Genomic DNA, 13,867 nt, shown 5'->3' on the forward strand with positions numbered 1-13,867 from the left:
TCCAGTTAGATACGAGAGACAATGTAATTTGGAATCTTCTTTCTGCCGTCAATAGTAAAATTCCATGAAATGAAACCGAACAATTACACCATAAAAGTCTTATCTGGACACAACATTCCCAGGTTTTGGAGTCAGGGCTCTTCCACATTACACTGTTTCCATTCCCCAATCTCTCAAAAAGCAGCTTGAAGCAAATCCCTCAGCCTCTTTGCCTTCCCCAGCTTTGAAATCTTGAGAACTTATCTGAGTTAGTCAGTGTTTGTCTGGCTGACCCCTAAGAGCTTGCCAAGAATGTCCTCTCTCAAGCTCCTCATCCTCTCAAAATAACAAAAACGGCTTCAGCATCACTCTAGCACAGGGGTCTTCAAATGTGGCCCTTTTATGACTTGTGGACTTCAACTCCCAGAATTCCTCAGCCAGGCACGCTGGCTGAGGAATTCTGGGAGTTGAAGTCCACAAGTCATTAAAGGGCCAAGTTTGAAGACCCCCCTGCTCTAGCAAAAATGAGAAAGTACCACATCCTTCCCATATGTGCACAGGAAATATCTAAGGGATGGCTATAAGAACTATCACAACTCCCTTGTTGCATGAAGAAGACCTTATTAAAAATGTTGCTAGGAAATGTTCAAAAACAAGACTGTCCACCCGTTGCAATTTGATGGATAGCATCGCTGGACAGAAGTGAACTCGTTCAGTTTCTCAACATGGCGAGACCAGAGCGGACTGATTTGTGTACAATGCCACCTGGAGGGGCTCCATCCCCTCTCTTCCTTTTCCTGCGCCCATACCATGTACGATGAGGTAGACTTGCGAGGTGTGAGGCTTGTCCTGGGTCTGGAAAGAACATGTGTACAGTCCTTCATCGTACACATCCACGTGGCTGATCAGGATGCTGAACTCCGAGGGGCTGTAATGTAGTAGCTGCACCCGCAGGTCAATGGACCACTTGTCATTGCCAGCGTACAAGATGTTGGAACGGTTCAGCCAAGCCACACGCGTCACCTGTTGGTCTATGTAGCAGCTGCAGAGAAGGGGAGGCAGAAGGAAGAAGCATGAATGAGACTAGGGAGATTCTCAACCATCCAGGTCAAGGTGGATGTCCCAAAGATGCTTTTTTTCAAAAGGCAACCAGACTTTCTTGTTTCGTTTTTCCTTTGAAAACATTTTGCTTCTCATTCAAGAAGTTTCTTCTGAGTTAGAATTGAAGAAGCTTCTCGGATGAGATGCGAAATGTTTTCCAAGGGGAAACGAAAACAAGAAACTCCAGTTCTCTTTTGGAAAAAAAACAAAACCACACCTTTGGGGCAGGCAAGGAACGGAAAATCCAGGGGAAGAGAAAAAGCAGAGAGATTGGCTTTGCACCTCCAACGCTTGGAATCGTGGTTTCTTGAAGGATCTACCATGAGATAATTATGTAAGCCATAACTGAATCAGCCACAACTATTTTCATTTGTGCAACGCACTAAGGTGGGCTCCCCAAATTACAGCAGATTTTCAGAATTACACATGACTCCACTCACAATCAGTTGTAATAATTAGCCCATTTTTATCCCTGGGAGACAGATGTATCTCTCTCTCTCTCTCCCTTTAGGAAAGACAGGAAGAGGAGAGGAGAGGAAAGGATAGAATAACTCCAGGTTCTTCTCAGGGCAAGGGAAGGCCTTTGGCTACCCCCACCAAGCTATTATAGCACCCGTTCTCTCATTTTATGAGTGAATTTTTTAAAAGACAAGATTAGAAACCAACGCCGACTAATATAAAGCGAGAAAAAGAAAAGACGGACAAAGTCAATGAAGGAAGAGCTCAAAGTGCAAGAGAAGAAAAAGAAAAAAAGAAAGGGGAAAAAAAAGATACAGAGAAGTAACTCCCGACCTTTACGGCAGTTTTGTGGACCTGCTATCTACAAGGACTCCTTCAAAGGCACCTCTTTCAACCGGGCTTCGGAGGCTGCCTCCCACCGCCTCTTACCTGACCCCTCAACCACCTTGTGGCCTGGTTTCTCACCAGCCAGCTAGGGTCCCTAATTTATACAGACACGCTGTCACTGCCCTTGCTGCTCCGAGATGGAAGATTTAATTATTTAAATGTTTTCCTCTTGCTTGAAGGCAGAGGGCACTAAGTCATCCCATTTCATGGCCCCTGACAGCTGTCAGACACAAGATTGGGCAAACGCCCGCCCGTAAAGATAATGGGAAAAGAGCTGCAAGGAGAAAAGACCTCGGATTCACCCCTTCCAATCAGGGCTGGCCCCAAATGTGACCCAAGTGCTATGGCTGCTCTCTCGTGACCCCACTGCGGCTCTAAAGCCAAGCAGCCAGCCACAAGAATGCCTGGAAGAAAAGGGGTTAAGAGTCCTAAGACCTTAGAGGTTCAAAGTTATCCATTTATTGAAGTCGTGTGGTTCTTTCTTCTTTCTTGTCTTTAAAGAAAAGGTTTTTTTTTTCCTCTCAAGGAAGGCCTTTGCTTTAATATCTGGTCACTGTCAAGAGCCAGGGAAATCAGAAGATCCAGGTAGATCAGACGAATGTTTGAGTTTAATGTACGCTAAAGCGCTCTACAAGAATCTGAACTCCCAAGGATCAAAGCAAGTTGGCAGCGGATAAGAGTTGAGGGAATTCAAGGCAGGCTGGACTTAGATCTCTTGTGGGTGCAAAGGAACTCAAGGCTGATACTGTGTTTGACCCCTCCCTCTGCCTCAGCCAGGTCATCTCCTACAGTCATCCTTAAATACTACTACTCTTTTGTGCTCAGTCTTGCAAACTGAAGCAGCTGCAAGGAACAGGCCTTTTCATTAGTGGGATGCCCACCCCAAGAAGGCCTGCCCAGCACTCATAGTTTTGGTTCAAAGCCAAGATGTTCCTCTCCTTCCAGGTATTTGTGCAACTTTCTTGCTCATTTTGAATCTGAATGTCTCTATTGAATCCTGGAATAGTGGGTTGGGTGTCCACAATGTCTTTCTCGTTCCAAGAAATTTGATCAGCATTCTCTTCGCCCCCCTTTATCCAAGCCATGGATGAAAATGTTGAAGATGACTGGTCCTAGAAATGCACCTCTTGAAACCCCTTTAATATCTCCAATTGATTCCTCCCACACGTGATGAGTAACCACCGGATGAGCATGTGTGAGTTTTAGCGAGTTATAGCTCTACATAATTGTCATGCCACTCAAACCCCACTTAATTATCTCACTAAGAATGTCATGGGGTACTTTGTCAAATGCTTTATTGAAGTCATGATATATTACGTTCACGACAACCCCACTATCTACTCAGGGAGATACTCAATCACAAAAAATGAAAGACAATTAATCTGTCAAGACTTGTTCTTGACAAATCCATGCTGACTTCTGAAAATCACCGCATTGTTTTCACAGTGTGGATAGATAAATTGTGCTATGATCAGCTCTAGAACTCTCTCAGGTATTAATGTCAAGGTAGTTGACAGGTAGGTCCACAGGCAATTCCCTCCTCTAAGGATCTGGTCTTACCCTTTCTCAAAGATTGCTCTAACCTAGTGGGTACAGCAGGGTTTTTCAACCTCAGCAACTTCAAGCTGCGTGGACTTCAACTCCCAGAATTCTTCATGCTAGCTGGGGAATTCTAGGAGTTGAAGTCCACACAGCTTAAAGTTGCTGAGGTTGAGAAACACTGGGATAGAAGGCTGGCCAGTCCCATAGCGAATTCATTTACATGTCTTCTAAACTCTAAAGTAACAAGAAAGAGTGCTGTGAGGCAATTTCTTCTGACTCAACTCCTCTGCCCAACCGACCCTGGCATACCATTTATCTTCTAGCTCCTGACATGGGGCAAAGGGTGGAAGCTTAGTTGCCATAGCAGGCCCCATAGGAGAGCTGATGGGTTGAAGCAGTGGGGGGGGGAAACTGAGTCAGAGGCTGTGATTGCCTCTTCATTCATTTTATTCCAGTGCCTTTAAAGTCATATGCATTAAGCTAGAGCAGTGCTCCCTAACCTTAGACATATTAAGATGTGTGGACTTCAATTCTGCTAGCTGTGGTATTCTGGAAGTTGACGTCCACACACCTTAACATGGCGAAGGCTGCAAAATATGGATCTAGAGTCAGGCAGACAAAGAGGCAACAAGCTATCATAGAAATTAGGATATCCAGTTACCTTAATTGGCAGCTGCTTTGGCACTTACAAAAGGCAACTTAGCTTGTTCTCCTAGTACACAACTATGAAACTTGGGAGGATATTGCTAAATATCAACACCGGTTGGGAAAGAGGATGTCTGGAATAGCCATGGTGAGTTTCACACTTGGCAACTTTTAAGAATTGTGGACTTCAACTCCGAGAATTCACCAGCCAGAAGTTGCCAAGTTTGAAGACCCATGATCTATGCCAAGGGTCTTCAAACTTGGCCCTTTTATGACTTGTGGACTTCAACTCCCAGAATTCCTCAGCCGGGCACACTGGCTGAGGAATTCTGGGAGTTGAAGTCCACAAGTCATAAAAGGGCCAGGTTTGAAGACCCATGATCTATACAATACTCAGTACACTGGCTTGACACAGAATGATGGATTAAATGAAGATGGTTGACATATTGCCACCTGCCCCTTTTTATATAGTCCTTGTACTTATTAAATCTACTGGCATCTACATTTTCAACAGCCGGATGATCTGAGATCTACCTGAGGCAGGCAAGTCTTCCCTGGGAAATGGGATTAAGGGCTCCAGGGGGTTAATAGAATATTGAAAGCTCCTGGCGCATCACTTCCCCCTTTTTCCATTGCTACCAACTCAAGACTTCATCTCCTCCTCCTTTTATTCTGCAAAAAAAAAAAAACGTAGGGCAGAGAAGTCTTGGGAAGTAGGTCAGAGTCTCCACAGATCCAGGCTGGGGAATCCAGTACAGTGCTGCAGGTTGCTCAAGGAGATTGGGGGGGAGGGGAGGGGGGAAAGGGAAGGGGAGGAGAAGAGGAAAAAGCCAGACAATGAACAAAATAGGGCTGAACAGAATAAGGAAGGAAGGAAGGAAGGAAGGAAGGAAGGAAGGAAGGAAGGAAGGAAGGAAGGAAGGAAGCGAGGGAGGGAGGGAGGGAGGGAGGCAGGCAGGAAGGAAAAGATGGAAGGAAGGAAAAGATGGGAGGGAGGGAGGAAAAGAGGAAGGAAGGGAGGGAGGGAGGGAGGAAGGAAGGAAGGAAGGAAGGAAGGAAGGAAGGAAGGAAGGAAGGAAGGAAGGAAGGAAGGAAGGAGCCACTGGGGAAAGAAACAAGGTTCAGATGCATTCACTGTTTAGGGCTGAACAGAATAAGAAAGCCGGGTTTCGTGTGCTTGAATAATGAAGTGTCTGGTCCATCAGAAAGACAGGAGAAAAGGACACCAAACGCCTTGGAGATATTGATTGGTGAAATGAACAGATCTTGCTGAGATGAATAAGCTAACTTCTTTGACTAGAGAAAAGACAATACCTACATTTATTGGTGACTGGAACGCTCTTATGGACTTTTTTCCCCCACAAAATTTAAAAAACGAACTTCCGATTTATGGCTAGGTGGACAGGCAGGATAGATTACAGGGAAAAAAAAGAGAATCATAATGTAACTTTGGAGAGGAGGGTTAACTATTATTGTACTTATTACTGCTGTGAAAGGTTAAAAAAAAGGTAAAAGGTAAATGTTCCCCCGCACATGCGTGCTAGTCGTTTCCGACTCTAGGGGCCGGTGCTCATCTCCGTTTCAAAGCCGAAGAGCCAGCGCTTGTCCGAGGACGTCTCCGTGGTCATGTGGCCGGCATGACTAGACGCCAAAGGTGCACGGAACGCTGTTACCTTCCCACCGTAGTGGTCCCTATTTTTCTCCTTGCATTTTTACGTGCTTTCGAACTGCTAGGTGGGCAGAAGCTGGGACGAGTAACAGGCGCTCACTCTGTTACGTGGCACTCGGGATTCGACCCACCAAACTGCCGACCTTCTGATCGACAAGCTCAGCGTCCTAACCCACTGAGCCACCACGTCCCTTGCTGTGAAAGGTTACAGAAGTCATTTCTGCATATCTTTTTTCTTCCTTTCCCCTTTGAGCAACAGATCTGGAGAGGCTGTGAACTGGTACCACGTCCTCATTAAGAGCCCTCTCACTCCACCATCTTGAGCCTCTACTTCCTTACACCTAGGAAGATCCACTTTCTGGAGAAACTGGCCATCTTGCTAGTCGCTGTTGAATTCACCCTAGAGATCCTCCTACCCTAGGTGAGGATCCTTTTTGTGGATCCTTCTCTGATAATGCCAAGCTATAAGACAGCGCGTTTCCCAACCTTGGGAAGTTTAAAGATGTGCGGACTTCAACTCCCAGAATTCCCCCAGCCAGTTGCTCTAAGCCACAGGTCTGCAACCCGCGGCTCCGGAGCCGCATGCGGCTCTTTCAGACATCTCCTGTGGCTCCCAGTTCTCTGCTACGTGTAGTCCAAAAAAAAAAGTGGGACTAAAAAAGTTCAACCAATCAATTCAAATATGCAGGGTAGGTGCATATCTCGCCTTGGCTCCACTCTTCAGTCAAACCCTGTTCTGCGCATGCGCGCATGTACGCGCATGTGCTCACATTTTTTGCGGCTCCCAGTTTTTCCTTTTGTGAGGGAACCGGTTCCGAGTGGCTCTTTCACTGTTTCAGGTTGCTGACCCCTGCTCTAAGCGAAAGTTTCTCACACCAGATTAAACCATAAACCAACCACATCACAGCTTGGCCGTATGCACAAACCACCCTATGTTGTTGTGGGGGAGGGGGAAAGCAAAGAAGAATTCCAGAAAGGGGGTTGCAGACTAAATGGATAAACTAAAAGCTCCACTAAGCACCATATAATAGTGGTGCTCATAGGGGCTGAGGGAATTGTATTCCCCCAGACATGGGAAATGGTCTCACTCTGAAAGAATGCAAGAGTATTAATATCAAGGCCAGGTGAATTTATGTTGCACTTGACAGAGTTATTAGCCATTTTGTAAGTCATTGCTGGCTGCTATTAATGCATTATAGGCAGGTAATCGGGCATTTAGCCACAGAGCTATCTTTTATCTAAACCGAGGCAAGACGCTGCGCTGAAACCTTAGCAGAAGAGGGTGGGGCGGGGGGGGGAAAGGCTCAATCAGAAAATAGAAACCAGGGGCATAAAAAGATGCTGGGTGCAGACCCTCCAGCCCGCAGAAAAGAACAGAATAATGGGGTTAAGGAAAAGGCGCATAAAGATAGCCCACAACTTACAACAGTTCCCTTAGTGACCGCTCAACGTTACAACGGCACACACACAAAAATGATGTGACCGTTTTTCACACTTACGACCGTTGCAGCATCCCCCAAGGTCACGTGATCAAATTTCGGATGCTTGGCAACTGACTCATATTTATGACGGTTGCAGTGTCCCGGGGTCTGACAAGCAAACTCCTTGGGGAAGTCAGATTCACTTAACAACCACTTAATTTCAGCGATTCACTTAACAACCATGGCCAGACAGGTCGTAAAACGGTGCAGCTGTCTCGCTTAGCAGCAGGGCTCGATGTTGCTCGAGGACTACCTGTATGTATCATGTCACAGAAGCTGCGTGATAGTCCTGGGCCTTCGGTTTGTTCATCCTGCATAAAAATAACATCTTCCCTTGCTCAGTGGTTTGTAAATATTAGCTCCTTTAATTGGTATTATCAGTATCATCCCACTGATGTGGTCTTTCAACAGTGCAGGGAACCAGGGCTGGGATGACAAAGTCAAGTAAGTTTAGGATACTGGTTCAGTTCATCCATGTAAAGATTCACAGACTCCGAAGCCTCACACTAATTAACCAACATGTCAAGGTATTGATTTAGAAGCTAACCAGCTGATGTAATGTATGATGTGATGATGCATGACTCAGCAGGGTCTATGTCCCTTTAAGAGCCAGCTGGGTCTGTGTCCCTTTAAGAGCTTTGTATAAAAGGGAAGGCTCTACTGCTGTGTTCTCTCTCTTCTGTTTCCTGCTGTAACTGCTGTGTGTTGGAGATTGCTGTATTGACACGTGCATGTATATTGTTCCTGGTGTATGATATTGTAGATAGTGTAAGATGAACCACCATTTAATATAGACCACTGTTTACTGTGTTTACTCCTGGGTTATCTCAGTGCAATAAGACTGGGCACGCTCTGACACAACAGGAAAAACCTTCCTGCAAAACTCCAGCTGGGAAAATCTCAGGCTCACACCTACCACATGCAATTTTAGTGTCACAGGCAGAAGCTCACCTTAGCGTTGCATTGTCTCCTTGGCAAACTGTGTAATTGTCAGCTGGCTGATTGAAATCTGCACCTCGAACCAGCAGTCCTATGCAGCCAAATACACAAAATGAGAAGATAGCATGAATGTCAGGTTGTGAAGAACTGCTCTTTCTCCCCACCACCACCACACACACACACCCCAGATAGCAAAAGCAGAACCCATTGGTTTCACAAAGGGAATTTTCACCTGAGGTAAAAGTAAGTAAGCTTGGGTAGTTGCAGAAAAAAAATCATCATTCCTGTTTTCATCCTGTTATAATCTGCCTGATGAAGATTGTGTGTGTGTGTGTGTGTGTGTGTGTGTGTGTGTGTATTCTGGAATTGAGCGTTGCTGGTATTGATCACCACAGAAAGACAATCTCTTTATCTTTTTACGTTTAGTCAAAAATATCACTTATAATTAGTCAATATTCCACTGGATTCTTCAGCAATATATAGCCTAGAGGAGATGAGAAGGGAGGAAGGGACAATGCCCCTTTTACTGTATTTGTTAAAGAATTTATTTATTTAGAAAACTTATATAGCCACCTACTCACTCACAGCAACTCTAAGCGGCTTACAAACAATAAAAACACAGTATAGAAATTAAAATATTTTTTTAAAAAACAATAAACAACAAAACCCCTCCCCTACCACACACACACACACACACACACACACACATCCCCAGCGAAAACACACAGTCAGATAAGCCATTTGATAGCCCCCCCCCTCACACTCTGGGTTCCTCAGGCCCACTGGCAAAGCCCTGTCTTCAGGGCCTTATGAAAGAATGTCAAACTGGGGGACCAGTATAATTTCTGAAGGGATGATAATCCAAAGGGAGGGAGCCACCAAGGAGAAGGCCCTTCTTCTGGGTCCAGTCAGAGATACCTCCTTAGAGGACGGGACCCATGACATTCCTTCCCTCCTCACTCTAGTGGGTTGGGTGGATGTGACCAGCAAGAGAGGGTCCCTCAGTTAACCTGGTCCGAAGCCATGAAGGGCTTTAAAGGTGAGAACTAGCACCTTGAATTGCACCTGGGAGCAAATTGGCAACCGATGCAGCTCCCGTAAGAGAGGTGACACACGTGCACACCGAGGTCTGCACAAAACCAAGCGGGTTGTCTTTCTGTTCTTAATATAAAGAATATAAATCAGTGTTCTTCAAATTTGGCGACTTGGTGTTTATTATAACTTTGTGTAATTATATAACACCTAATATCACCGTACTACCAAGGACAGATAGTCCTTGCTTAACAACCAATCCCGTAACAACTGTTCGAAGTTATGACAGATTCCCCCCCCCCCCGCCAAAATTTACTTATGACTTATTCTCAAACTTACGACTGGTACACACGTCTCACCCCCGCCCTTGGTCACATGACTGCATTTTGGGTGCTTAGCAACTGGTTTGCATTTATGACTGGTTGTAATGTCCCAAGATCATGTAACCATAATTTGGTACTTTTTTGCTGGTTTCCACGCAGATCTAATATAATTAGATGGAGACAAACTCTTAAGTAAGCCATCCTCATGCCATGAAGAGCTTTAAAGGACAAAACCAGAACTTGAATTGCACCTAGAAGCAAAGCAAAGCAGAACAAAGATGTCACATGTGCCATTTTAGGGGCACACATAACTGTCTGCACCTCCACATTTTGCACCAGCTGAAGCTTCCAGGTAGTTTTCAAGGTCAGCCCCAGGTAGATCACATTGCAATAGTCTATGCGGGAGGTGACCAGGCCATGAAGGATCATGAGCAGAGCCTCCTGGCACACGAATTGGGCCCCACATGAAGCTGGTCAAAGGCCCTCCTAGTCACAGGCTTACGACAACTTGCCACGCCATGGCCAACTCACTGCAGTCAACTCGCCGTGGCCAACTCACTACAGGACAACTTTCTGTGGGACAAGAGTAACACTAACATCCAAAAAATAGTAGAATACAATCACGAGGGACAAAATGAAATGTGAATGACAAAAATTAAAATATTTTTAAAAATTATTTTAAATAATTAAATTGAATGGTTGAATTGTCCCTCAGTGAGTTGCCCCAGGGCAGGGGTAGGCAACCTTGGCTCTTTTATGACTCATGGACTTCAACTCCCAGAATTCCTGAGCCAGCATGGCTCAGCTTGGAAACCTCTCCTTTTCCCCTCAGCATGGCTGGCTCAGGAATTCTGGGAGTTAGAAGTCCATGAGTCATAAAAGAGCCAAGGTTGCCTACCCCTGCCCTAGGGCGACCTTGCCATGGCGAGTTGCCCCATGGCAAGAGGGCCATGGCGTGTTGGCTGTGGCAAGTCAGTTGCGGCAAGTTGCCCCATTCTGCCTAGCCACAAGTGCCATCTGTGGGAATCATAAGTCAAGGAGGACTGCGGGGCTATGTAGTGGTTCTGTCTGGCAGGGTCCCAGAACTGGAAGACCCCAAGAATGAAAGCCACTCAGCCTGGCCAACATTCAGTTGAAGCCTGTTGCCCCCCACCCAGGCATCCAGGCACTGGGATGAGACATTCACAGCATTGCTTAATTTGCCAGGGGCAGAAAGATATAATTGGGCATCATCAATGTACTGATGATATTGTACCCCCTGGCGACGGAGGATTTCACCCCGCGGCTTCATGTCGGTGTTAAAATCTGATGCCTTAACATTTTTATTTTTCTTTCCTCTTTGCATTTTCATACATCTTTATCTAAAACACTTAACCTTGTAGGAATTTCATCTGAAAGCTGCAGACGTTTGCAGATATTCTTCCTTAAAATATGCAGCAAGAGGGGCACGCTATGTTATCTCTGATATAAGTAATACACACCCACGTGCGCGTGCGCGCGCACACACACACACACACACAGACACAAACCTGATCCTAAAAATAAGCATTTTTAGCTCAGAATATATTGCCAAAATTAAATGTAAGCCAGGGTCTCATTTTCATGTAACTCCTGGAAGTGCAAATTAGGTTAATTTATAAAGAAATATGATCAAAATAATGCTACCCAGCATCTCTTTTTTTTCTGACAGTGACTAATTAGATACCTCTTGAAAAGTGCAGGTCAAGCTTGGCTAATGCTTAAATGAGAGAGTTCTAGATAATCTCAGGGCTGTGGGCTAAACTGGGAAGTGATAGAGAAGAAAAAGAAAAACACACTCTGCGGGAAAAGCCGTGCAAAAACATTTGCATACTGCTGCTAAAAAATGGCAGGGATATGCCTCTGAAGTCAACCACAGATGAAACATGGCTCCAAACTGGATTGTTAAAAACACGGAAAAGTACAGGTATATAATAATAATAATAATAATAATAATAATAATAATAATAATAATAATAATAATAATAATAATAATAATAATAATAATAATAATAATAAAAAATAAATATAATAATAATAATAATAATAATAAAATAATAAATATAATAATAATAATAATAATAATAATAATAATAATAATAAGGAGGAGGAGGAGGAGGAGGAGGAGGAGGAGGAGGAGGAGGAGGAGGAGGAGGAGGAGGAGGAGGAACGGACCTTGGAGGTCTTCTAGTCCAACCGGCTGCTCAGGCAGGAAATATATCTTCTATATCAGGGGTGGGGAACTATGGCCCCTTTATGACTTGTGGACATCAACTCCCAGAATTCCTGAGCCAGCATGGCTCAGCATGGAAACCTCTCCCTTTCCCCTCAGCATGGCTGGCTCAGGATTTCTGGGAGTTGAAGTCCACCAGTCATAGAAGGGCCATAGTTCCCCCACCTCTGTTCCATATTATTGCATGGATGACCCTCCAAGAATCAAGCCAAATCAAGATTCTAATTCAATGTTTCTCAGCCTTAAAGTACAGATAGTCCTTGACTTATGTCCACAATTGAGACCAAAATTTATGTTGCTAAGCAAGGGTGTTTTTTTTAAGTGAGTCATGATTTTATGAGCTTTTTTTGCCACAGTGGTTAAATGAAACATACAGTTGATAAGCAGATCATCCATTGACTTTACTTGTCAGAAGCCAGCAGGGAAGGTCACATATGGGGAACATATGAACCCGGAACTCTGCAACCATTGTAAATTCAGACTGGATGCCAAGGGTCTGGATTTTGATCATGTCATCTTGGGGATGGGAAGAATCCAGAGAAAGAAATATGTTGGGAAATATTAAAAAGGCAGAATACATTTCCCCCCAAAAATAATGGAGAAGATTCAATAATCCATTAAACAAGTGGTTGTAAGGCAAGGATTATCTGTATGTGGATTTAGGATATATGGACTTCAACATCCAAAAGGTATTACCACTTTAATTCCCATTAATTCTTCAGCCAGCTGGCTGGAGAATTCTGGAAGTTGAACTTCACATATCTTAAAATCAGAAACACTACAGTGGTATCTCAGTACTCAACCTTACTTGGTTCTGGGTGGTGTGATGAGTACCAAAAACAATGAGTACCAAACAATTTTTTCCTATAAAGAGTAATTTAGTGACTCACAAGGCAGCCAACACTGACAAGTACTAGCTTGTGCGTTGAGTATCAAACAAAAGGTGAGCATATGAGGCAAATTTTTCACATAAAATGCATTGAGTATCAAATTAGATGAGTTTCAAGGTTGTTGAGTACCAAGGTACCACTATTTCTATTCTGCTTTCCTTGTACAAATATCCTCTCTTGCAGCCTGAATGAGAGGAGGCTTCAAAGGAGAAGTGAGGACAGCAAGAATAAGTGAGCAGGTGAAGTTTGAAGAAGGGGTGACATGATAGCAGTGTTCCAATACATCAGGGGCTACCATAAGGAAGAGGGAGCCAAGCTATTCTCCAAAGCACCTGAAAGCAGGACAAGAAGCAACGGATGGAAACTAATCAAGGAGAGAAGCAACCTGGAACTAAGGAGAAATTTCCAGACAGTTAGAACAATTAATCAGTGGAACGATTTGCCTCCAGAAGTGGTGAATGCTCCAACACTGGAAGTTTTTAAGAAGGGACTGGACAGCCATTTGTCTGAAATGGTATAGGGTTTCCTGCCTGAGCAGGGGGTTGGACTAGATGACCTCCAAGATCCCTTCCAACTTTGTTGTTGTTGTTGTTGTTGTTAATATTATTATTACCACTGTAGAGATAATGCAACAGGATGCTCTTGAATTAAGGTCTGTTTTTGCTTATGGAGATGATGATAAATGAACTGCTTTGCTGAAGACTCTCAATGGAAGAAGGGAAGGGAAGAACATACAAGGCCCCCAAAATTCTGTTCTGAAGTCAATCTCAAAAGTTCAGGCACAGAAGGCTTTTGCAGCAGAAGAGATAAGCCATACTATTTGTACTTTACCAGGTCTGGCTCATCCAGGCATGTCTGTCACTTGATGTGATGACTTTTGCATCAGATGATGATTAGATGGTCTGGATGTGCCCATTCAAAGGGAGGGAGGGAGGGAGAGATAGAGAGAGATAGACATACACGAAGATTCAGAAAGCTGAACTGCCTCTTCTGGATTGCACAGCCCAAGTGATTCATCGGACAGCTGAATTTGCACAATGGAGGGGAAAATTTATTCTGCAGAGATTCAGAAATACTTTTTAGGATGATTACATCTTAGCTTAGACTTCCCATGCTCCCTTTCAAGGGAAGATGCCTTTTATTGACGGAGTTATCAAACCATCAGCTTT

General features: G+C 44.3%; 1 protein-coding gene across 1 annotated transcript in view; it reads right to left on the reverse strand.

The window, feature by feature from the left end:
* IGLON5 (IgLON family member 5) overlaps positions 1-13,867 on the reverse strand; it is a gene marked incomplete at its 5' end in the record, with an annotated part of 83,326 nt that overhangs the window by 11,726 nt on the left and 57,733 nt on the right. The window contains 2 exons of the mRNA XM_083369208.1: positions 789-1,021; positions 8,215-8,293. Coding sequence (XP_083225334.1) covers positions 789-1,021; positions 8,215-8,293 — 312 coding nt within the window. The remainder of the gene's footprint in view (positions 1-788; positions 1,022-8,214; positions 8,294-13,867) is intronic.

This window comes from Vipera ursinii (genome assembly GCF_947247035.1).
Source record: "Vipera ursinii genome assembly, chromosome: 9".
NCBI classification, from domain to species: domain Eukaryota; kingdom Metazoa; phylum Chordata; class Lepidosauria; order Squamata; family Viperidae; genus Vipera; species Vipera ursinii.